Raw genomic sequence first — 25,891 nt, 5'->3', positions numbered from 1 at the left:
GATACACAGGTAATTATCACATTATTCACTTAGGATTATATTTGAAACACATCTCAAAAATTTCTTTTTAGGAGTTCCCATCATGGTGCAATAGAAACGAATCTGACTAGAAACCATGAGGTTGCGGGTTCAATCCCTGGCCTCGCTCAGTGGGTTAAGGATCTGGCGTTGCTGTGAGCTATGGTGTAGGTCGCAGATGCGGCTCGGATCCCGCATTGCTGTGAAGTAGATCTGCAGCTGTGGCTCTGATTAGACCCCTAGCCTGGGAACCTCCATATGCCACGGGTGCAGCCCTAAAAAGCAAAAAAAGAAAAGAAAAAGAAAAAACATATTTTTAAATGTTCAATAGGAACAGTCATCGCCCTTTATTTTGAGGAATCAAAGCTTAAAAATCAAGTTAAATCTGTTTTTGCTCTGCATTAATTTAATCCATTGCTAAAACAGACTAAAGAACTGCTACATTATAAATGAGACTGGGCAGTGAAAACAGCCACTCCATCTTTGAGAAACAAAAGTATATATTATGAAAAACACCTAGACAAAATTGTTTTTAAAAGCATTCGCTGTTTTTTTAATTACTCAAGTAATTCATGCTATGTGTAAGGGGAGAAGAAAAGTCTTAGAAAACAAAGACAAACACAAAGAAAAACGTAACCCATGAATTATCCTACCACCCAACCATAACTATTAACATTTAGATGTGGGTCCCCCTCTAGGATTTGTCACATGCATTTCTTAACTTACAAAACTGGCATACCAAATATACATACTGTTTTGTGGACAGTTTATTTGAACAGTTTTTATTAAAAAATTTATGTATACACCTCTCTTTTGCTGTATTTTTCTCTCAAAACAATTGCCATGCTAGATATACAGAGTTCAGTCCTGACAGCTTAAGACTCTGATCCCAGTTGTCAACCATATGGAGAAATGCATTTCACCTACATTTGTCATCTAGACCAAACTGAAGCTCCCCCCCCCCACACACACACACTCCAAAAGCCCTCCCTGAGCCACTACTCAGAGCTGCCTGTTCTAAGCTGTTTATAAAAATTGTCAGGCCAGCTCCTGCCTCTGTAGACCGGGAGTATCTAATGAAAAATACAACATGCAAAGCTGTTACTTGTTTGTCCTCAAAACATCTCTGAAGAATATAAACTAAAACAACTGCTAACCTTACTTTGCAAACAGAGTAGCTCTGTTAAGGAGATTAATGAGTAACTTGTTGAATAACTTGCTCCTTCCCTATAGCAGAACCTTCATCCCTTAAACAAGGCTTACTGCAAACTCAGACTTCCATTAGTGTTGCTGGCTGAATGCTTTGCCACACCTATTACACCTGTTATCAGCAAGCAATTTAGCATCGACTGCCTTTAGAATGCTGGGCTTCCTGTGCCACTGGAGAGTACTGTTTACAATCTCATGCCTCTTGCATGAACAAATTGGGCTTTTCTTAACTTTGCATCTCCACGCCGACCTCCTCTCTTAATTCCAAACCTGCCTTTCTAACAACTTCAAACATCCACCTCATCACCCTTCTTGGTTAGCCAATGGAGCTTTCCTGTTAGGAAAACGGAGGGAATAAAGAGGAAAGGAATCAGGCTCATTCAGCCATTATCTCACCAGAACTATGAAGAGCCACTCTTCCCAGAAGGGCAAAGCACAGGCTGCGGCAGATCTGTCCAGGAACCTACACAGTCCAGTGGCCAGGAGTTCACTGGTCCTGCTCATCTCTCCACCACTTCCATTGGCTTAGGTTTCCCCTTTCCCTGCTGTTCCTCCCCATGTTTCTTTCTCCTGTCCCTACACCAGCTCTCTCTCTTGTATCTCCAGTTCAGATGTCTAAAAAAGAACTGCTCCACTCAGCCCTCACAAGCCTAATCATCTCAAGTTCCACTGACCAGCCAATGAGCAAATATCCAAAGGTCAGACCCCTTTCCCTGATCAATTAACTGTGACCATGGTGGATGGCGGGAAGGGTCAGGAAGGACAGAGCTGGCCAAAAGCAAAGAATGGTCCAGCACCATTTTTGCCAGCAAAAGACCGAAGTGAGCAAGCTTCTGCGAGCTGGCCTGTCTTGTAACTAAATACATCATATTAGTGGGCTGTCTCAAACTAAACACGTCATATGAGTCTCAAACCAACTTCTTCTAAGGTCTGCATTTCTATGAGGGCATCACCAATTATCCAAGTTCGTCAAACACAAAACACTGGTGTTCTCACTCATTCACAAATATCCTTGGCACAGTATAAAGTGGCTTTCCACCATCCTCTACTTCCCAGTTCCACTGGCATCGGATATTAGACCTTTGGTCTTTCCTAGTTAACCTGGTTTCACCACTTAGTGTCTTTCTTACTCCAATCCAATCAACTTATATTTTCCAGATCAGACATCTAATCACCTTTCAAAGTTACTACTCCCTGCTCAAAACTATGGCGTAGTCACCTCCCCTCCCCTGTTGCCAGCCAAAAACAGGTCCAAACCCCTAACCCACGAGGACAGCCCACAATAAGGCCTATGCCTATTTATCTAGACCCGTCACATGCTTTGTCCCTTATTACAGCTAAACTCACTTCTGTCCCAACACAGAAACCATTCTGTTGTCTCCCAGCCTCTATTGATGCTACTTCCTCCATCTGATAGGCTTCAGAATCCTCCCAGGGCACCACTTGCCAAAATCTTGTCATTCTCCAAGGTCAATTCGGTCCACGTGACCTTTCCAAACTCCCCAGCTGGCTGAGCTCTTTCCCTTGGGCCAATTAATTCCAAACCTTAATTCCAAACCTGCCTTTCTAACAACTTCAAACATCCACCTAATTTAAAGCACCTAATTTAAACTTTGAGTACTTTCAGTCCAGTGCTGTCCAATAGAGAGAGAGATATTGACAAGCTACATTATCTAAATTTCTACGAGCCACATTAATTAAAAAGAAACAAGTGAAATTCATTTCATTGTTTTCTTTAATTCAATGTCAAAATACTGCCTTTCAACATGTAATCAATATAAAAATTGAGGCATTTTATATTTTTGCATATTAAATCTTCAAAATCTGATCTGCATATAAAATACTTAGAGCATATCTCAATTTGGACTATCCACCTGGGAAGTGCTCAAGTGGCTGCTTATTTGGATAGTGCATGATCAGCTCTTTCAAGCTAAAAATGGTGATGCTTCCTTCCTTCCCACTCCTATGAGGCCATATAACACTTCAAATTTTTTTAAATCCCAAACTCCTAACTTAGCCCTCTCTCCTCTTTCCCCTTTGGTAACCATAAGTTTGTTTTCTATGTCTGTGAGTCCATTTCTTTTTTGTAAATAAGTTCACTTGTATCATTTTTTTTCAGATTCCACATATAAGTGATATTGCATATTTTTCTTGTCTGACTTAATTCTCTTAATGTCCATGCTGCTGAAAGTGGCATTATTTCATTTTTTTAATGGCTGACTAATATTCAATTGTATGTATGCATACACACACACACCCCACATGTCCTTTATCCATTCATCTGTTGATGGACATTTAGGTTGCTTTCATGTCTTGGCTATTGTAAATAGTGCTGCAACAACATGGATGCAATGAGAGATTATCATACTAAGTGAAGTCAGAAAGAAAAAGACAAATACTATATGATGTCACTTATATGTGGAATCTAAAATGTGGCACAAATGAACCTATGTACAAAACAGAAACAGACTCACAGACATAGAGAGCAGACTTGTGGTTGCCAAGGGGGAGATGGGTATGAGTGGGATGGATTGGAAGTCTGGAGTTAGTAGATGCAAACGATTACATTTAGAATGGATAAGCAATGAGATCTTACTGTACAGCACAGGGAACTATATCCAGTCTCCTGGGATATAACATGATTTAAAATAGTATTTAAAAATCATGTATATATATGCATGACTGAGTCACTTTGCTATACAGCAGAAATTGGCACATTGTAAATCAACTATACTTAAAATTTTTTTTGAAATATTGCTACAATGAATATTGGGGTGCATGTATCTTTTTGAATTAGAGTTTTCATCTTTTCTGGATATATGAGGAGGATTGCTGGATCATATAGTAATTCCATGTTTAGTTTGTTAAGGAACCTCCATATTGTTCTCCATAGTGGCTGCACTAATTTACATCCATACCAACAGTGGTAGGAGCGTTCCCTTTTCTCCACAGCCTCTCCAACATTTATTATTTGTTGACTTTTTGATGACAGCCATTCTGACTAGTGTTAGTTGATACCTCAATGTAGTTTTGATTTGCATTTCTCTAATAATTAGTGATACTAAGTACCTTTTCACATACCTGTTGGCCATCTGGATGACTTCTAAACTTTCATTTTTGAGGCTAAGTATTATATCCTCCTTATATTGGTATCACCTAGAGCAGAAGTCAGTAAACTATAGCCCGAGGGTCAAATCTGGGTGGCCACCTCTTTTTGTAAATAAACTTTTATTTTAATATAGCCTTGCTTGTTCTTTTAAATTTGTCTACGCTGCTTTCACAGGACAAAGGTAGAGTTGAATAGATGCTACAGAGACCACAAGGCCCACAAAGCCTAAAATAATTACCATCTGGCCTTTTACAGAAACAGTTTGCTGACTTCTTCTCCAGAGCAATAATTCACAAAGTGTGGTCAGTAGGCCAGTGATGGTTAGCAAACTGTATCAGTCTCAAATGAGGAGGAGCTTGCATCAGACCATAAAGAGAAATTTTTTGTAATAAGCTTTCTGAATGAAGAAAGCAGTGTATTAGGTAACAGTCTGGCACTGGCTCTGCATCTTACTATAATTGTTTAATTGACTTTATTGTACTTATGTCATATAATCCTTAAAATTTTGTAAGCACTGATTTTTTAATTTAATTGCTTCTGAGTCTCCAGCTTGATTAAAGAAGTTTCTCTGATCCCTATATTGTACATATGATCTCTATGCTTTCCTACAGAATTTTGTTTTGTGTGTATAGCTAAGCATTTAAACCAAAAAGAATACAAAAAAAAAAAATTGGAGTTCCCGTCATGGCACAGTAGAAATGAATACGACTAGGAACCATGAGGTTGTGGTATGATCCCTGGCCTTGCTCAGTGGGTTAAGGATCCGGGATTGCCATGAGCTGTGGTGTAGGTCTCAGATGAGGCTCAGATTCTGCATTGCTGTGGCTGTGGTGTAGGCCAGTGGCAACAGCTCCGATTAGACCCCTAGCCTGGGAACCTCCATATACCATGGGTATGGCCCTAAAAAAAGACAAATAAATAAATAAATAAATAAATAAACTGAATAGAGGTTTTAATATAGTTCAAGTAAGGGCTCCAATTTTTTTTTCCATATATGCGATAGTACCAAGATCATTTAAACCTAACTTTCTCTCACTAAAGTGAATGTCTCTTTTTATATATTAAATCATATGTACTAGAATTTATTTCTGGATTCTCTACTATTCCACTGACGTATTAGTCTCTTTGAGTCAACATCATATTGAATCAATTAGTGATTTTGTAGTTGTATCAGTTATTCATTGCTACATAACAATATTACCATAAATGTAGAGACTTAAAACAGCACACGATTATCATCTCAGAGTTTCTGTGGGGTCAGGAGTCTGGGCATAGCTTAACTGGGTCTTCTGTTTCAGGATCTTGTAAAACTTCAATCAAGCTGTCAGGGGGCTGCAGTCTCATCTGAGGCCTAAATGGGGAAGACTCTGCTTCCAAGATCACTTGATTGTTGGCATTATTTTGTTGCTTGCAGGCTGCCCAACAGAGAGCCTCAGTTTCTTTCTGTCACTGGGAGAATGCCTTTAGTTCCTTGTCATGTGGTCCTTCCCATAGGGTAGATCACAACATAGAAGCTGATTTCTTCAAAGCCAGCCAGGGACAGAGTCTCTCAGGAAGACAGGCATTAGTCTTAGCTAATACAATCATGTACATGTATTCACGTAGATCCAAACACCTTTGTTGTATTCTATTCGCTACAAACAAGTCACATGTTCTATCCAAACCCAAGTGAAAGAGATAACGCAAGAACATGAATACCAGAAATGGGGATCATGGTGGCCATCTTATATGCAATAGTATATCGTGATAGCGCTCGTCAGATGCATGCTTCCTTTCCCTCCACACTTCTCTTGCTTTCTCAGGCATTTATTCTTCAGTATAAACATTATTATTTAATCGAGTGCAACCTCCCTCAAAAAATCCTGTTGGGACTCTATATGGAGTTACATTAAACACATTTAAAAAAAACTGATATTTTCATATTGTTAAATCTCCCCACTCAAGAATACGATATCCTTTAATCCGTTCAGATCTTAGGACCCTCGATAAAATTTTAGTTTTCTTTCTGTAAGAGCCTTATCTTTCTTGTTAACTTTATTCTGAAGTAGTTATGATTTCTGTTGCTACTGAGACTGAAAATTTCCCCTCCCTCTCCTTTTCTTATTTAATTTTTATTAATTTTTATATTTTTATCTTTTATCTAACCACTTTACCAAACTCTAATATTAGTTCTTTATCTTTCAACTAGATTCTATTAAGTTTCTTAGGATATAATAATTGCCTCTATGAATAAATAATTTTATCTCTTTTTCCAACATTGAGTTATTTTTTGTCTTGTTACATTTGTAAATTAAAATCATAAAAAATAATGGTAACCAAGAATATTTGTCTAGTCCTTGACTTAAATGTTTTTAGTATTTTACTATTTGAACAAATATTTACTGTTAGATTTAACAACTATTTAATGGAAATCATCTCTGCTAATAAAAAAAAAAGAAGGTAGATACCCCACCCTCAAGGAAAGAGATCATAAATCTTTTCTTCTTAACTGTGAGCCAGGCAGAGTGACTTTCTTCCAAATACTCTACTATTTGGAAAGGGGGGGCAAAGAGTAACTTTGCAGTGAGAAATCTCACAAACTATCTCAGCCAGCTAATCAAGTTCAATATCAACAGTGATGTCATACTGATAGTATGTACTGTATATGATGTGATGAAAATGGCGCTTAACCTTTTTGACCTTCCTCTGCAACACACATGACCCTAGTCTAATCATGAGAAAAACATCAAACAAATCCCAATTGAGGGATATTATACCAAGTACATGGCCTGTACTCTTCAAAACTGTCAAAGTCATCAAAAAACAAGGAAAGTCTGAGAAACTGTCACAGTCTAATGAAGTCTAAGGAGACATGACTATTAAATGTAATGTGGTAGCCTGAATGAGATATTAGGCAAAAACTCAAAAAATCTGAATGAAGCATGCACTTTAGTTAATAATATATCAATCTTGGTTCATTAACTGTAACATACTAATGTACCATGTTAATAATAGGAAAAACTGGTTGTGTGGTATATGGGAACTCTGTGGACTATCTCCACAATTTTCTGTTCTAAAATTAAAAGTTTATTTAAAACATAAGGAAGTGATCAATTTCTCATTTGATTTTTTCATTGAGATACAGTTGATATATAAATATTTTATAAGATACAGCTATACATCATAATGATTCACAATTTTTAAAGTTTATACTTCATTTATAGCTATAAAACATTGGCTACATTCCATGTTGTACAATATGTATCCTTGTAGTTTATTTATTTTATACATTTTAAATGGCAGGTTCATATTTATTTATAGTAAATAAGAATACCCTTATCCCAATGATAGGGCTAAACTCAGGGACCTAAACTCATTGCGTTTTTGGTTTTCATTCAAACATTTCTAGAATCCCAGCTCCCTCTGGTAGCAAACTATAAAACCCGAAAAGTTAATCATCCTTAATTTCCTGGATGGGAGTGTTCTGATCAATTTATTCATTTAATAAATATTGACATAGTACCCCCTCCATGTTCAAGAAGTTAAGAAAAAAGCAATACTCTACACCGTAAGAAATGATGTTGCCAAAACATATGTGTCACACTTTGCAAAGTACTTGAATGTCATTTAACTTTCACCACTTGACTGGGGCAGGTATCTTTCATTCTCAAGAGGAAACTGAGGCTCAGAGAGAGCATGTGACTTGCTTAAGGTCACACAGAAAACATCTAAGCCAAGACTTCACATAGGACTAATTTAAAATCCCCCGCAATAGAAAGCAATAACTAAAATAATACCAAGAGAGTTATACAGTTAGAATACAAAACAGAAATTGGAAGAAGTGAGAAACCCTGTAAAGCTTCATCAGGAATAGAAACTGAACACAAGCAGAGATGAGGATGTGGAAAGGATATTTAGGAACATTTCCCACCCAGCTTCATTATCAAGCTTTGGGTTCTCTTTCAACCCAAAGGTATCTATCTTTAAGAAGTCGTAGTACACCCCCTGGAAATCATAAACTCTTAATTATTGTTTGTGGATTGATTAGAACAATGAACTGACCAGGGAATTCTATACATCACCATGAGGATATTTGGAGAATGGGAATTGAGGTTCAGAGGCAACCTCATTTCACTTAGAAACAAGCATTGGTAATCTGAAGCAAGAATAAAAGTCTCTATATTCCAGAGGGTAAGACGACTAGTTATTCAGTAGGCATGGTGACTAGTGACTACCAGCACCCACTTCTAAACCTACTTGATCAGTAACAATTCACCTTAGTCTCATTACCAATGACAACTCAACTTGTTTCAGGGAACATACTCCCAGAAGCTAATTACAATGACAGCCTTACACGATTCAAGGTCAACCAATCAGCAGCAGATGCACTGCAGTGAATATGCTTCTCAGAGACAATAATCAACAGTCTCAGCCAAATAGCCATGGTTCTAAGGGCAAGGTCAACCACTCATGCCTCCTCTGTAACCAAGAAACCATCAAATACCAACACACTTTCCAAAAAGACCAGCAATCTGTTTCAGTCATAAACTATGCTTGACTAGTACAGCTCTCTCTTTTCTTTGATAAGTAATGAACTCATGGATGATAGTCTAATCTTTTGACAGAGGGCAAATCAAGACTCTTCCTACCTTCTCAGTGCAACTGTAAACAAAGACATTCTCCATAAGGAAAGGAAACTGCTCCAAACTCCAAGAGTTCGATTGCAAACACTTGCCAGAGACATTAAGTGCATGGAAAAAAAAAAAATCCTAGACCAGCTACATCTTGCTTGTGGAAACTTCTCCTCAGACTAGCTTTAGGTACTACAGATCATCACAGGAAAGCATTCATAGGGTAAGAATTTATTCATAACTACATCACAGACCAGAGTCACATCCTAGAAGTCAGAATCAATCACCTTGGGAATGAGATTACATACCTCTTCCCCTCTCCAGACCAATTCAAATTGAAATATCACGAGATAGGACCAAACATCTGTGCTTTTAAAATCCCCTTAGTGATTCTGATGAGCCCTCCTCTAGCTAGGAATGACCAGCAAGGTGTCCTAAGAGTGACAAGGCCATTTTGGTTTACTGAGAGACACTGGAGACCTAGCCTCAGAGTTTAGGGCAAAGCTGACCAAATCAATAGGCCAAGGCTAGACACTCAACAGCTAGATATTCTCTAGCATCTCCAGACCCAAGAGACTCAGATGAACCAGGCATGCTATTATATACTGAGTTCTCTCTGAGTCAGTGGTTCGCAGTCCTACTTGCACAGCTGAATCACCTGGAAGATTATATTAAAACTATGGAAGCTGGCACCCCTCTCCAGGCCAACTGAATCAGCATCTGTGAGGGTGAGGTCTAAGCACAGAGTAATTGGGGGCTCCTTAGGCAATCCCCAGGGCAGACAGGGTTGAGGAGCATGCATCCAGATTGCTCACCTAGTACCTTCACCTGCCCCATCCCATCTTCCAGTATAAGGCAACTGCGATTTCCCCTAAAACAAAGATGCAAAAGCCTATCATACCTCATAGAAAGCACAAAGAAAATCTCCTACAGTAGAACTGTGATCCTTAATTCTATCACCAAACTATTTCACAGGCTTACATGTTCAAGAGATCAAGTAACCAAAGGGAAAACAAGACAAAGAAAAAACCCTCTCCTATCTCTGCCCCACCCCCTGACCAAGTCCTTTCCTTGATGAATATTGAGGCTTTATATAAAAGGGGACAAAAGTGTTCAGCCAAGGATGAAAAGCATCTGTCAAGGCAAGTGGGATCACAGCCAAAAAAAGAAATTTAAGAGCAGTAATCCAACGATCTGCTTGTCATGAGGCGATAACCCAAATTGCAAGCTGCCATAATGGGTCCGAAGGAGAAAAAGACAGAAGAATATATTTTTAAAGTGCACTTCAAATTGGTTTAGCGGTGCATTAGTCACCTATGTCAAAGGTTTAACATGTTTAAACAAAGAAACACAGTCACAGATGACTTTCAATTCTCAGCACCTCCTCAAGTGCTTACTTTAAACAGTACAGAATGCCGAACAGTCAATGAATCATAAGTAATGTAGCTCGTGGTAAGGTCAAATCAAGAACTCTAGCTATAATTAAAATTGAGAAAAGTATTTCATTCTATCTGGATAAAAATTCAGCTAGTTTCTAAGCAACTACTAAATGGAAAAGACTTAATGTTCTGCAAATGCTATAAAAGGTGGTGCGCATCTCCTAACTGCATATTGCACATGGGAAGTAGAATGGATTAAATAGGAAAAAACTCTTCAGACTATAATGCACTTGTTCTATAATAAACATGAAGGGTTATCATTGCAGTAACAGGAAAATAGCAGAGTGATGACCCGTTTCACATGAAGCACCCCACACCCTGTCATGCTTTGAACTCTGCTGCTTCCGCATGAAATGAATCCAGCGAGGTCTGAATTAGGTCAGAAGACACACAGGCCTTCAGCTGGTGGGAAGAAATTAGATGAACAGAGAAAACAGCAGCCACCTTCAGGGCATCATTCGCATTGGTCCAACTCTCCAGGCCCTAATGACCAGATGACCTTAAAGAGGATGTGCTTTAGTAAGCCTGTTCCGACCTAGAACACTCCCCTTGACATCCAAAAGCTTTGGAAAAACTGAAAAGTAGATACCGATATCTATTAGAATAGCCCAACTCTTGCCATCTCAGATGCCCTATTCAATCACTCACAATCAACTACGTATTTAATTAGTACCATGCAATGTAGAGATACGGCTAAGAAAGGACTTCCAGTTAAAGATGATGGATTGAACCCATCCACTTACCTTGGCTATCTCCCAAAACGCCAATGAAATGACACAAAAAGGATTTTTTTTTTAAACCCACAATAACAAAGAGAATGGAAGAGGAGACAACTACAGTGACATTTTGGAAGCCGAGAAAAAGCCAAAACCTATAGCAGCTATGAGAAAAGCCAAGAATAAAACATTTGCACACAAGCACCCCAAGATGGCAGTTCCATGCACTCTCAGAACTAGGGATGAAAGGGAACTAAAATAAGGAGAATCTGGGCAAAGCTTTTTGAAAAGCCATCAGATCTCCTCCAACTTCCAGTCTCTGCCTCCTCCCCCATTCCAGCATGGGTTCAGAGATTTGTTTTCTAGGGAGGGTGAAGTGGACTGGAGAACAAAAGCACAATGAGCACTGGATTCTACATTTGAAACAGGAGACACCCATATCCCTAACCTTCTTCACCCAGAGAGAAAACTCGAAGATTCCTCTCTAGGAACTCCAATCAGACAAAGGGAAAAGACCTAAAGAGATTGTCCTTGGTCCCAAAACTCAACTGCCCAGCCAGATCATCCAGCTTACAATCAACAAACTCCCACTTCACGCTAAGAGCTTCCAATGAGCATTTTTAGTGCTCCACTCTTAAACACATACAGAACAGAGACCAAATGGTCACAAGAAATTTGAGGTAATCTTTAATATGCCAGATAACAGAGAATGTTAGAAAGCAGCAAACTTAAAAAAAAATCATTAATATTGTCAGAGGGATTTTAAAATATTATCCTTGTGAAACAAGAGCAGAGTGCTAGAAAAACAAATGCTCAGACCTCAACAGAGAGTTCTCAGAAATCAACATACAAAACCAACAACAACAAAAAATGTAAAAACAGGCAAGGTAAAGAGGGAAAGATCTCCCAGAAAGTAGAACAAAAAGACAAAGAGAATCAGAAAATAGAAGAGGAGAAAATGAGAGGACCTAAGAAGTTCGACATTGAAATAGAGAGAAGGAAGAAAATGAAGGGAAAGAAATTTAAAATAAAACAAAACAACAATGACAAATAAAACAATTCAAGAAAACTTCCCCAAATGGAAGGACCTGAGGTCTGCAGATTGAAAGGGTGCACAGGAAAGAGATAAAAATAGACATACAACAAGAGATAGTATTGTGAAATTTCAGAGCACTGAGAACAAGAAATTCCAGAAGCCTTCGGAGAAGAAAAGCAGAATTTAAGAAGAATCAAAATAACATTTGATTTCTCAACAGTAACAAGAGTGAGAGGACCTGGGGGAAAAGAGGAAGCGACAGCAAAATTGTGAGGATAACTCATTTACAAAGTGGAATTCTATACTCAGCCAAACTAGCAAATTCAGTGCCAGATAAGATTTTCACACCTGCAACGCCTCAAGAACTTAACTTCCTGTGCACTGTGCACTCTTTTCCAGAAAGTTACTTAGAAGGTTGGCTCCACCAAAATGGAGGAACAAACCAAGAAAGAGGAAAACAGGACATCTAGGAAACTGAGGATCCAACACAGAAAGAGAAAGGGTTCCCCGGAGGATGGGAAAAGGAGATGATAAAAATGTCAGCTGTTTCTAAGGCCCAGGGAACACTAGCCTAGATGGAAGGTCAGAATGCTCTGGGAGCAATGTCTCTAAAAATAGGAAACTGACAGGATATACACAGCGTTTCAATACACAAAGTGAAGATATGCAATTCTGGTGGAGAATATGGGCATAATTTAGTGACGAACAAAGAAACGTGACAAGCAAAGGCTACACCGAGGCAATTTTTAACAGGAGGGAAAACAAAAAGCTGCGCAGACATCACAATGGAAATGCTGTGTGGCTCAGCTGTACATAGGCATCCTAACTGTCATCACTTCCTACTACTCTAACCAAAACGATATATGACACTGATAAAATGATGAAAGATACATTGGAGCCTAGCCAACTTAGGAAAGATGTGAGGGAGGGAGAAAGGGGTAGGAGAGCTACCTCTTGATCTTGCACGGTAGGAAGACAATATATGATACTGCGGAAACATCAGCAGTTGTAGATTAACTCTGTTGCTTCGAAATGAAGGGAACATGCTAAAGGCAGCAGCTAGCAAAAGTTGGGAAACATTCTAGTGAAATACCCGGCATATAATATATTCAACGAATGTTTGCTGAATTTCACTGATACGCAAAAGAATAAGAATAAACTTTGGGACGTGCCCATTTATAAAACGCTAGGGGCTGTTCTTTCAGGCTTTTCCCCTTCTACTTAACCCACGTAACCTAAACGTTCTGGATTACAAAAGAAACATTTTGACTATTATTTTTTTTAATCTTCTCCCCCAAAAGGTTAGTGATGCTTCTCAAATTAAAAAAAAAAATCTTTGATATTTCGCCATAAGAGAATCTGATAGCACTCTTGATAAGATAGTTGCCTCCCTGGATAATCCAAAAAGAAATCAAATCCAATATTCGCTGGAATGAAGCAAGGGATATTTCTCTTCACAATATTAAATAGTGAATGTAGCTGTAGTGGATTTCAATCCTAGTTTAGAGCTCAGATAAGTGTTTAAAATACATTTAAAAATGTATAAATCAACACAGAATTTACCTTGTAAGCATCATATTTATAAAGTTTTCTTGTTTGTTAGTGAAAACTCTATTTGTCATGGAGATTTTTTTTTGTATTAGGGAAAGGTATATTTTTTAGTCAAGCCTAGCAAATTAAATTCCAATTAAAATTTTAGATAACTAAAACGTGTGATAGAGAACAGACCTGTGGTTGCCAAGGAGGAGGGGGTGGGTGGGAGAGGGTTGGAGTGGGAGTTTGGGGTTAGCAGATGCAAAGTATTATATACAGAATGGATAACAACAAGGTCCTACTGTATAGTTTAGGGAAATATATTCAATATCCTGGGATAAACTATAATGGAAAAGAATATGAAGAGTATGTATGTATAACTGAATCACTTTTCTGTATAGCAGGAGTTAACACATGGTAAATCAACTCATTTCAATAAAAATAAATATCTGACAAACTAGCTGACCATAAAAACATAATAACTGAACTATCATTAGGAAAGCAAGTCTTATAAAGTCATCTATTCCACCTTTCCACATATCACTGTCAGGAATACACTTAAACCACTGCGAGCAGACAGAAAATAACCGTTTTGAAAAGCCTCCCAATTGAGGTGAGTTGAAATAAATAAATGAGCCCAAGAGCAGCCAATAAAATTTCATTTATTTCATCATTCGTTCATTAATATTTCCACAGTAAACCTACTATGTGCCAGGCACTGTTCGCTGGTCTTAAAGCACAGGGTAACTTACTCCTAAGTGTGTTTTTTCCTCCTCTTCTATAAACCTGAAAATGAAACATATAAATCAAAGAGAATAAAGGAGCCATTTCCCTAGGGTTCAGGTGATGCTATTTAACTGGAGGCCAGATCATCACATCTGTTTCAAAACTGTTACATAAAGAAGTACCTACCTGTGTCTTCAAATAAAGAACTATGGCACACCGTGGAGAATGTTTTTCTTCTTACTTGCAATTATGTTGAGAATGTTTGGATATCATGGTTCCAAACACCAGTAAGCATAGGGTGTTTTCCATAAGACTCTATTTTTCTTCGTAGGACCTCCTAGTATGTAAAGTTCAATAGTGCAGAGGTTGTAGGCACTGTTGACATTTTGAGCAGATCATTCTTTCTTGTGAGGGGCTGTCCTGGGCCTCTGCAGTATGCTTAGCAGCACCTGTAGCCTCTACCAACTAGATGCCAATAGCACCCCACCCCCAGCTGTGACCAAAAATGGGGGTGGGGGTGCAAAGTTGTCCCCTGTTGAGAGTCATTGCTTTTGAGGAATGTCTTGGAGAGGGAGAGTGATTATAGATAGACAAAGAGGCCAGAAAAGACAAAGATCTTGCTTTCATAACTGTAGACTTCTACTTTGGTATATGACCAGGTATGTCAATCTCTTGATACTACTGGTCTACCAGCATCTTAAGCTCAAATGTCCTCTAGTCGTAAATCTGCACCCAGGTAAGAGAAGAGATGCAATCCTATTAAAATGATTCATACAGAAGAGGAAGGAAAAAACTGTGCCTAATCTTTCCTTCATCATCCATTTTGTTAATAACCTAACATAATCCCAGAAGTTGTGACAAATATTTGAGTACCTACTATGTGCAAGAGAGTTCCAGGTACCAGAGAAGGATAAATTTATCAACCGCATTTACTTGAAGTGATAAGTCACTCTTATAGACAAGGTTTTCTTCATGATCTTGCATTTGGATAAGGATTCTTAGATATGACATCAAAAGCACAAACAACAAAAGAAAAATAGGTAGATCGGACTTTATCAAAATAAAAAACTTTTGTATTTCAAAGGACACCACCAAGAAAGGGAATAAACAACACACAGAATAGGAGAAAATATTCGCAAATGATCTGATAAAACACTTGAATCAATAATATATAAAGGACACATACACCTCAATAATTAAAAAATAACCAAAATAAAAATTGGACAAAGGATATGAATAGATATTTCTTCGAGAAAGATGTACAAATGACCACATAAATAGATGCTCAGCACTATTTTTCATCAGGGAAATTCAAATCAAAACCACAATAAGATACCAAGACGGCTAGAATTTAAAAAGTTAGATAAGGGAGTTCCTATTGTGGCTCAGTGGTTAATGAGCCCAACTGACATCCATGAGAACGCAGGTTCAGTCCCTGGACTCGCTCAGTGGGTTAAGGATCTGGTGTTGCCATGAGCTGTGGTGTAGGTCGTAGACGTAGCTTGGATCTGGCGTTGCTGTGGCTGTGGTGTAGACCTGCAGCTACAGCTCTGATTCAACCCCTAGCCTGGGAACCTCCATATGCCGTGGGTGCGGCCCTAAAAAACCCAAATATATATATATACACACACACACATATATATATATATATATACACATATATACATATGTAAAGTTAGATAATAACAAAAGTTGGCAAGGATGTGGAGAAATTAAAATCCTCATACACTGCTGGGAGGAATGAAAAATGGTGCAGTCACTTTGGAAAACAGTCTGGCAGTTCTTCAAATAATTAATCACAGGGTTACCCTATGACCCAGCAATTTCACTCCTAGGTATATACCAAGAGAAATGAAGACATATGTTCACACTAAAGCTCACACGTAAGGATTTATAGCACTGTTATTCATAATAGCCAGAAGACAGAAAACAACCCAATGTCTAGCAGTGAACAAATGAATAAACAAAATATGACATAAGCATCTTATTCGACTTTAAAAAGGAATAAACATGGGTGAATTTTGAGACTGTTATGCTAAGCAAAAGAAAAAGACCCCATACTACAGGACTGCATTTAGACGAAATGTCCAGAAAGGGGAAATCTATAGATACAGAAAGTAGATCAGTGCTACTTAGAGTGGTGGGGCTATTGAGGGGAAAAGGGGAATGATAGCTAACAGTATGGGATTTTTCAAGTAATGAAAATGTTCTAAAATTGACTTGGGTGATGGTTGCACATATCTGTGAATACGGTAAAAACCACTGAATTGTACACTTTTAAAAGGGTGAATTATATGTTATAGGAATGATGTCTCAATAAAGATTTTAAAAAAACAGCATTTAAGGTACAATGGAAAACACTGCATTTGGACCATCTGTTTATTAACGAAGATGGCTTACTTAAAATACCCTTGCATCTAGAGAGATCTCATTCTTTGGTTATGAAGTATGAAATGATTACTCAAGGCTATTGAAACTATTGAAAATGCTTTAGGTAAGTGTTTTATTTAAGACTGTACAAATCTTGAAAGTAGGAAAAAAATTAAAATGCAGCCATCAAGGAACTGCAGAGGACATAAAATTCAGTACTTGAGATGTATACGGAGCATTAAGTAATTCGATTCACAGGGCGAGGGGGGTAAGCAAGAAGGGCTAAAGAGTTCATATGAAAACCTTCGTCCAGAAGACTCCCTTCTTTACCAGCCTGCAGTGATGCTGAGCGGTTTTTCAGGAAGCTAAAACACCCATATGATTTACTCCAGAAACAAACAGGAAGTCAAGAAAATAGGGCCAAACACAAAGAGATTCAAAGAAACAAATAAAAAGCTAAACCAGTGTTCCCAGGAATGGATAATATATGATCTGTGCGGCGCTCACAATTCCACTGCTGAAATTTTTCAACCTGTGTCGTTTTCAGGCCAAATAAAGTCGTTTCTGTGTTTGCCTAGTGTGATACATCAGTTAATCTATCTTAACTCATTGCAGAGTTCTTGGTATGTCTGGTCCCGAAGGTGCACAGTTTCTCAACCTGAAGAATCACCAATGCCTCTGACGAGGAATGTCTGTGGGGGGTAGGGGGTAATTAGGGATTTTTTTAAAAAATCCTTAATAAATCTCGGTTTCTGCCTTAGTCATTACAAGCAGCCGGTTTTATCATCAAGCCGAGTCTGGGTACTTCAAAATGCACCGTGCTCTAGTTTCAAACGCAAATCAGGGCTAATTGGGGAGGGGGGTGAGGGCGAAGAGAAAAACAACTAAAGACGGGACTGGTTTTTTCTGCAGAGCCTCAGGTTTCAAAAGGACTGCCTTGAAAGCTGAAATGACCCAGATTATTATTTTTTTTTTTTTGGCGGGGGGTGGGGGGAGCAGTGACAGACATTCATTCTCCTACGGGGTGGCTGTGGCTGGGTGTAGGAAAGGGGAACTTGGGAAGAAGGGAGTCGTCTACATGGAAAGAGAAATAACGGGGAATGGTCTTTAGGTACCACCCACTTCAAGTGAATCACTGCAGTGTCAGTCCTGCACTGCTGCCACGAACTGCCAAGCAGGATGAGGTAACGCACAAGCCTGGAGCGCCCCCCCTCCGCCTCCCGCGCGCAGAAGGGCGCATGGCTCCGCGAGGTGCACCACGCAGCCCCCCGAGGCTTCGGCGAGGAGGCTGACGTCACCCTTCTGCATTGAGCTTCAAGGACCGGTAGCAGCACTAGTTAGATGGGGAGTGGAGTTGGGGCGCTATTGCTGTCACCAAGTGGCGGGGGTCCTCCCCTAGGGCTCTGCCCACTAGGTTCACGCAAATGAGAGGAAGACCAGATGAGTGTGAGGGTAGGGGAGAGTGGGAAACGGTCTTAAGAGCCGTCTCCTAGGTCGCCGAGAAAGCTCAAAGATGCCCCTGGTTTATGTAAGACCCTCTAGTCTCCGTGCCTCTCTGCGCTGCTGTGGCGCCCGCCCATCAGTGCGCTTGGGGGCCTTTGGTCGCCCTTGCCCAGCCAGGCAGCACGGGGCTCCTGGAGCCTGCCTCTCAAAGCCCCGCGGTGTCGGGAATAATTGGGAATCTGGGATCAAACCCTGCGCTCTCCCGCGTGATCCCAGCCGGCCACAGGTTTGCTCCAAGAGGCGCCGCAAACAAGCTGGTAAGGGAGGACCGGGAGGGGTGTCCAGAGAGGAAAATAGACGAATAAACCCGCAACTTTCCCCAAAGGTTGACCCTAACCCTCAAGCTTAAAAAAATAAGTCAATGCATTAAAAATATTTTGGAAAGGTCGACAACCTGCAGTCACCGCCACCACGCAGCCCCTTGCACCCTGCACCGGGCAGGGTCCAGAGTCCGAGCAGCCCCAAGCTTGCACCCCGCCATCCTGCAGCCCCGGCCCTGCGCCTGTCTCCTTAAGGAGGGGACCGAGATTTGATTTTTGGTTTGGGTTTTTTCCTCCCTCTTCCCTTCCCGGAGCATCACTACACGGACCGACGGACGGCGGCCCGGCCACGGGTCCGTCGTGCCCACTCACCCAGAAGACGAAGGAGTAGATGATGAGGAGGGTTTTGAGACAGGTTATCACAGGTTTGGTCTCCATTCTCCTCGATGCCATACTACAGAGCTCCGGCGGCGGCGGCGGCGGCGGCGGGCGGCGGGCGGGCACGCGGGAGGGGGCAGGAGGCGGGGCGGAGCGGGGCGGGGCGGGGGCGCGTGCCGAGAGAGGCCCCGTGCGCGCGCAGCCGAGACGTTGCGCGTGCGTGAGCGCGCACCCCGCCGAGCGCCCGCTGAAGAAACTGGCCGGCAGGGACTGCGCATGCGGAGGAGGCCTCCCGCCCAGGCAAAGCCGGCGCAGGCTCAGCCCCCCAGGCTGGTAGCGGGACCGGGCAGCTGGGAGGGCGTGGGAGAGCCTGGAGGCGGGGTCGAAGGTCAGGGTCTCTTCCAAGCCGCCTAGGTATGTAAGTTTCTGCTTTGTACATAGTAGGGCTTTACGTTTGCGGGGTTGTCTGTCTCTGGTTTATTGCTGTCCCCTAAAAGCAATCAGGTTTCTGCATTTGGATGCCCCACCAGGCCTTCTCAGATGGAAGTGGCCCGGTCGACATGTCCTTGGAACAAGCAGGCCTTGTCTGTGCCACTAACAGACTGTGACAGGTGGCCAGAGATACAGCTGGAGGGATGGTCAGGAACGAGGGAGCTCAGACGCCCCCAGTCCTTTGCCACCACAGGAGCTCCATATTTTAGATTGCCTCACATTCTGGAAGGATGGAGCCGAATGACTAGGAGTTTCTATATGAAGGTATCATTCTTCCTGCATGTGTAACAGAAGAATAAAGGTTTCAAGTCCCCGAGATGTTTCCCACCCTCAGAAGTACAGACGACCTCACACTCAAGAAAGCGAACTGTATCAAGGTCAAAAAATACTATTCAAAAACGATTCAGAAGTTCCTCCAAAAGCTAAACGTAGAGTTACCATGTGACCCAGCGATTCCACTCCTAGGTGGAGACCCAAGACAAATGAGAACATTGAGTCCACGCAAAAGCTTGTCCATTCGTGTTCACAGCAGCGTGGTTGACCATAGCCAAAAAGCAGAAACAACCCCAATGTCCATCAACTGGGAATGGATGAACATAATGTATAGTGCATCCATACGATGGGAAATTATTTGGCCCCCCCAAATTAATGAAATACTGATACATGCTATAACTCGTATGACCCTTGAAAATAGGCTCAGTGAAAGAAGCCAGGCATGAAAGACCACGTATTGAATGTTCCATTTATAGGCAATGTCCAGAATAGACAGATCCATAGAGACAGAAACTTATTAGTGGTTGCTGGGGGGTGGCAGGAATGACGAGTCACTGTTAGTGAGCAGGGGGGTTTCTTTTGGGTGTGACAAAAATGTTCTGGAATTAGATTGTGGTGATGGTTGCGCAATCGGGTGGCTATACTAAAAACCACTGAATTGGACACTTTATAAGGGTGAATTTTATGGCACGTGAATTATATCCCAATAAAAAAATAATGTACACTCCACCCAGATTTCCTGTGGCTCGTTTGTAGAGGAACACACAGTACAGATTCTGTGGGAGATTTAGCTTGATTCCAGAGAGACTCTGCAGTCAAAACAGCAATACTATCCCAGGCTAACTCAATTGTGGATGATGGTAAGGATGCCTTTTGTAAAAGAGTGAAACCCAGAGTCAATACAGCCCGAGGAAAGCCTGCAAAGGTCAGGTGTAAGAGTAATTATTACCACCAATGGGTTGTACGTGGTCCCAGGTCAGTGAGGTCATTGTATAAACAGGACACAAATATGAGGAAGAAGAAAACTTGTTTAAGGTAATGATCAACCATGACAAAGAGGTATGTGGGCCTAGAGGGGAGTGGAGAGGAATATGGGTGCAGATGAAAAAAAAGATTAGGAACAGATTGGCAAGGCTTCTCTTTAAAGGAAAACCTTGCACAATGATTCTCTACACTGGTTGCTCATTCGCATCACCTGAAGAACCTAAAAAAACAACACAACTATGCCGGCCTGTGCCCAATCCTGGATTGCCTGAATCATTTGGTGTGGGGTGAGGGCTCAGCAGTGTTTAAAGTTACAGGTGGTCCTACTAGGGATCAAGGGATAAGGGATGCTATCCCTGCTGCAGTGAGCTTACACCCAACCTCAGGAAGGGCTTTCCCTTTACTTTTACAGTCCCTGGGCAGTAGCAAGAAAAGGATACTGAAGACTTCAAACCCAGTGGGTGCTCTTAGCCACCAAAGGTCTTGCCCACGCATGATTACTCTGGAAAGGGGTCTGAAATTTCAATTTTCAACCCAACAGGGACCCCGCTGAGCACCATTGATGATTTCACGAGTAAATATATATATATTTTTTTTCTTTTTATTTTTAGGGCCGCACTTGGGGCATATGGAGGTTCCCAGGCTAGGGGTTGAATCGGAGCTACAGCCGCCAGCCTACACCACAGCCACAGCAACGCCAGATCTGTGCTGCGTCTGCGACCTACACCACAGCTCATGGCAATGCTGGATCTTTAACCCACTGAGCGAGGCCAGGAATCGAACCCACAACCTCATGGTTCCTAGTTGGATTCATTTCTGCTGCACCACAATGAGAACTCCCACGAGTTAATATGTGATATTTACAGATGGCACCCATCAGCTCAACTAAATCATCATTTCACAGTTTGTCTGGAGCTTTTGAGGTCCAGACTCTTGAAAACTTGAGCTGTTCTAACAAAAAATATGAATATTCAGTGTTGTAATTAATGGCTACATGAGCATAGCTTACAGCTAGATCCTTGCTCCTCAAATTGTGGTCTGTGATCTAATAGGGTGACAAACCATGGCAGTTTTCCCAGGACTGAGGAGTTTCTTTTAACTCTGGATTTTTATTGCTAAAACCAGAACACGTTGGCCACCCTATCACTGAACAAGCAGCACCAGTGTTGTCCACTGGGAGACCTTATTGAAAATGTGGAACTTTGGGCCTCACCCCAAGCCCATGTTAACAAGATCCCCAGAGGATTCAGATGCACAGTAGTATCTGTCAGTTTGTCATGGATTGAATTGTGTTCCCCAAAAGGGTATGTTGAAGTCCTAACCCCATTGCCTTAGAACGTGACCTTCTTTGGAAATAGTGTTGTTGAAGATGTAAATATTTAAGTTAAGACGACGTCATACTGGAGTAGGGTGGGCTCTTAATCCAGTAGGACTGGTATCTTTAAGAGAAGAAGAGACCCAAGGAGAGGGCCATACGTAGACACAGAGACCCACGAGGTAGAAGCCATGCGACTGACTGGAATGATGCAGCTGCAAGCCCAAGAGAGCCCAGGATGGACTGTCACCACTAGAAACTAGGAAGAGGCGAGGAAGGATTCTACTCAGTCTCAGAGGGAGAGGGAGCATGGCCCTGCTGACACTTTGAGTTCCAACTTCTGGCCTCCGGAACTGTGAGAAAATAAATTTTTTAAATTATTTTAAGCCGCCATTCTGGGGTACTTTGTTACAGCAGCCACAGGAAACTAATACATGTCTAAGCGTCACTGATGTCCAGTTCCTCCAACAATAACCACAGCTACCATATCAGCCAGCATCTCCACTGCTAGGTATATACCTAAATGAACTGAAAGCAGGCATTCTGACAAAAATGTGTACATGAATGTTCACAACAGCACTAGTCGCAATAGCTGAAGGGCAGAAACACACAAACGCCTATCCACTAAGGGATGGAAAAACACAATGGAATATTGTCCAGTCATAAAAAGGAATAGAGTACTGACATGTGCTACCTTATGAATCTTGGAAACTTTGTACTGAGTGAAAGAAGCCAGACACAAATACCACATATTGTATGATTCCATTTGTATGAACCATCCAGAATAGGCCCATTTAGAGACTGCAGGTGAAGGGTAACAGGTACATCATCTTGAGGGCGATGATGGTTGTACAACATTGGGAATGTACTTAATGCCACTGCACTCTATACCTTGAAATGGTTAAAACAGTAAATTTTATGTTGTGTGTATTTTGTCATACCCAGAGATAACATACAACCACAGCGAGTCCAAAGGCCTTGTGGCCTAAAGGAATGGTACCTTTGAGGAGCTGACAGAAGGTCAGCAGGGCTCTATAGTGGGGGCAAGGGTGGTGTACAGGGAGCCAGAGAGAGGTTGGCCCATCCAGGTCCTCCTAGATGATAATAATTTTATTATTTTGCCTTAAAAACAAGGGGAGCTTTTGATTTTTATTTGCCTTAAATCAAGCAAGTACTTCAAGGAGAACCGGACTGACACCAAAGCACCTACCTGGTCCCTGCTCCTACTATCACCCCTCAATATTTGTTCCCACAGCAACCTTGTGGATCTTGTTCAAACACATACCATATCATGTCACTCTTGCTTAAACCCCTCCCGTGGCTTCCCATCATTGCCCAAAGAATGAAATTTGGACTCTACCCTGACTCAGAAAGCATTCGAGAGCTGGCTCTGCCTTTCCCTCCCACGACTCCCCCTTCATCCTTGTGCTTCAGCTGCTCTGGCCTTCTTTCTGCTCTTCAGTAAGACTTCTCTTCACCTGAAAGCCTTCACACTGACTGGTTCTATCTTTAGAATGCTTTGCCCCTTAAACTATGAGTGGTTGGTCTCTCCCTTCCTGTCATTTAGATCTCAGTATAGATGTCACCTCCTCAGAAAGTCTATTTCAGATGAAAATAGCCACTCAGTTGAAAATAGTCACCTAGTCACTCTATGTTCTAATTCTCTGCATCACACTTGCCTGACATTTTCTTATTTGTGTGCTTGTTTTGTTGTCCACCTCTCCCACTAAGCTCCACCCAGGCAGGTCATTTTGTCTGTCTTGTTCACTATTGCATCCCCAGTATCTAGATACAGTAGCAACTCAAAAATTGTCAAACAGATAGCCGGTACGTAGTAGTCACTCAATAGATGATTGTTGATCGATTGAAGAAGGATGTGATATTTGAAATGGACTTTGAAGTATGGATAAGATAATGGTGCTCTTTGAGCCATGGGGAAGGAGAACAGGACAGGCTAGGAAACAGAGTGAACAAAAGCAGAAAGCTGACTCAGATGAGTGGTGAGGTGTACACACTAGAAGACCCAGAGTAGGAACAGATGCAGAAATGTAGGCGGGAAGAGGACTTTGCTCAGGCAAGATCGACTCTCTTGTTTAGGCCATAGGGAGTAGTGCAAGGTCTCTCGGTAGGGGCATGACATGATCTGACCCATGTTTTAGCAAAGTAATCTGGGGCGCAGTATGCAGGGTTAGAGATTGCAGAAGAGAGAGACAACAAAAGAGGAAAGGAGGAGGCAACTGCAATAACCTGATTGGGACTTGATGGGGGCTGGGCCTTGGGAACTGGCAGCAGGACTGGAGGAGGGGTCGGGTCAATGCAGCTCAACTGCGGCTGCATTAAAATACAGGGGCGAGCTTTTAGACTTGTGGAAAGCAAAGCCATCAATGGGGTCGTTTTTGAACCCGATGGACAATGATATTTCATTTCTAAGAAAGGTATTTAAGAAGGGATGTGTCCCCCACAGGTTGTTGGTCTGTGGTAGAGCCCCAGCAATCAATTTTTTTGTTTGTTTGTTTTTGCTTTTAAGGGCCACACCTGCAGCATATAGAAGTTCCCCAGCCAGGGGTCAAATCGGAGCTGCAGCTACCAGTCTATAGTACAGCCACAGCAGCACTGTGGGATCCGAGCCGCATCTGTGACCTACACCACAGCTCACGGCAATGGATCCTTCACCCACTGAACAAGGCCAGGGATTGAACCCACATCCTCATGGATACTAGTCAGGTTCATTACCACTGAGCCATGACAGGAACTCCAGCAATCCGTATTTTTAAAACCTCCCCAGATGCTCTAGCTGGGATTGAAACCCCTGGACAGATAAAAGAAATTGTTCAGAAATAGAATAGGCAGCCCTCAGGACTAAGTGGATTTGGGTAATGAAGGAAAAGAGGACTGGAATACGACTTAGTCTGACTAAACTTGGGAGACAGCTTTTAAAATGGATAATCTCAATATATGATATATCCAAACAAGGGACTAGTTTATGGTTACCAGCAAGTATGTACCTGACGAACTTTTCTAGTCACAAAGGGACGTTTTTGTTGTAATAATAAGGAAAAATAAAACCATAGAAAAATGTATATGCACTATGACTTGAACTATGTAAGAACATGTACAAAAGAAATTGGAAGCAAATATGTATAAAACTTGCACACTGATAGCTCTGGGGGTTGGGGTTATAGGTGATTTTATTTCCCTTTTTTATATTTACAGAAGATTAAATTATTACATGTTAGAACTTAAGTGAAGCTGGAACTGTTTTGAGGATTTTGCTTAAATGTGGCATGGCTGTGGCATAGGCCAGTGGCCACAGCTCTGATTCAACCCCTAGCCTGGGAGCTTCCATATGATGCAGAGAGAGAATTTTGTTTAAATGAACTTTGAGCATATGTCCATTATCTACATTTCTACATTTATTAATATATTTCTGTTTTACCAGGGATCCCTACCTGAACACCCGCAATGACTTTTATCTCGGGATTCAGAAATGTCTACAGGACTGAGACTGAACCTACCTGTTTGCAAAAGCCACTCAGGTAAGCACTCCACCAAAGTGTGGAGAGAACTAAGGTTTGGAAATTTGGTCTAAGGAGCCTTGGTGTAAGCATCAGAGGATTAGAGTTGTTCTGAGGACAGCTTGATATATACCGTACATGGCATGAATGTTTCAGGCCCTCGTGTTTCCTCATTAGGAATCTACCCCTGAGCCATGGGGGAAAGCAGATGCTGAAATAAAAAGAAAGCTAGATTAGAAAAAAATTTCATAGAGATTTTGGGAGTGCAAAGTTTTTGCAGCTAATATATTCTGCTGAATAAAAAATTGCAGGGGCTGTTCTCATTTCAATAGAATGACAGCCGAGTAGCTCAGAACATGGGGTGGAATCATAAGAGACTCAGACAATTTCTTCAAACAGCACAAG

General features: G+C 41.3%; 1 protein-coding gene across 1 annotated transcript in view; it reads right to left on the bottom strand.

The window, feature by feature from the left end:
• The window catches only part of TSPAN7 (tetraspanin 7), a 131,415-nt gene extending 112,359 nt beyond the window's left edge, over positions 1-19,056 (bottom strand). Inside the window, exon 1 of the mRNA XM_047765324.1 lies at positions 18,902-19,056. Coding sequence (XP_047621280.1) covers positions 18,902-18,982 — 81 coding nt within the window. The 5' untranslated portion in view covers positions 18,983-19,056. The remainder of the gene's footprint in view (positions 1-18,901) is intronic.
• Between the last annotated feature and the right edge of the window lie 6,835 nt (positions 19,057-25,891).

The sequence above is a fragment of the Phacochoerus africanus genome, chromosome X (assembly GCF_016906955.1).
Source record: "Phacochoerus africanus isolate WHEZ1 chromosome X, ROS_Pafr_v1, whole genome shotgun sequence".
NCBI lineage: Eukaryota > Metazoa > Chordata > Mammalia > Artiodactyla > Suidae > Phacochoerus > Phacochoerus africanus.
The sequence above is the reverse complement of the archived record's forward strand: the minus strand, read 5'-3'. Positions and strand labels throughout refer to the sequence as shown.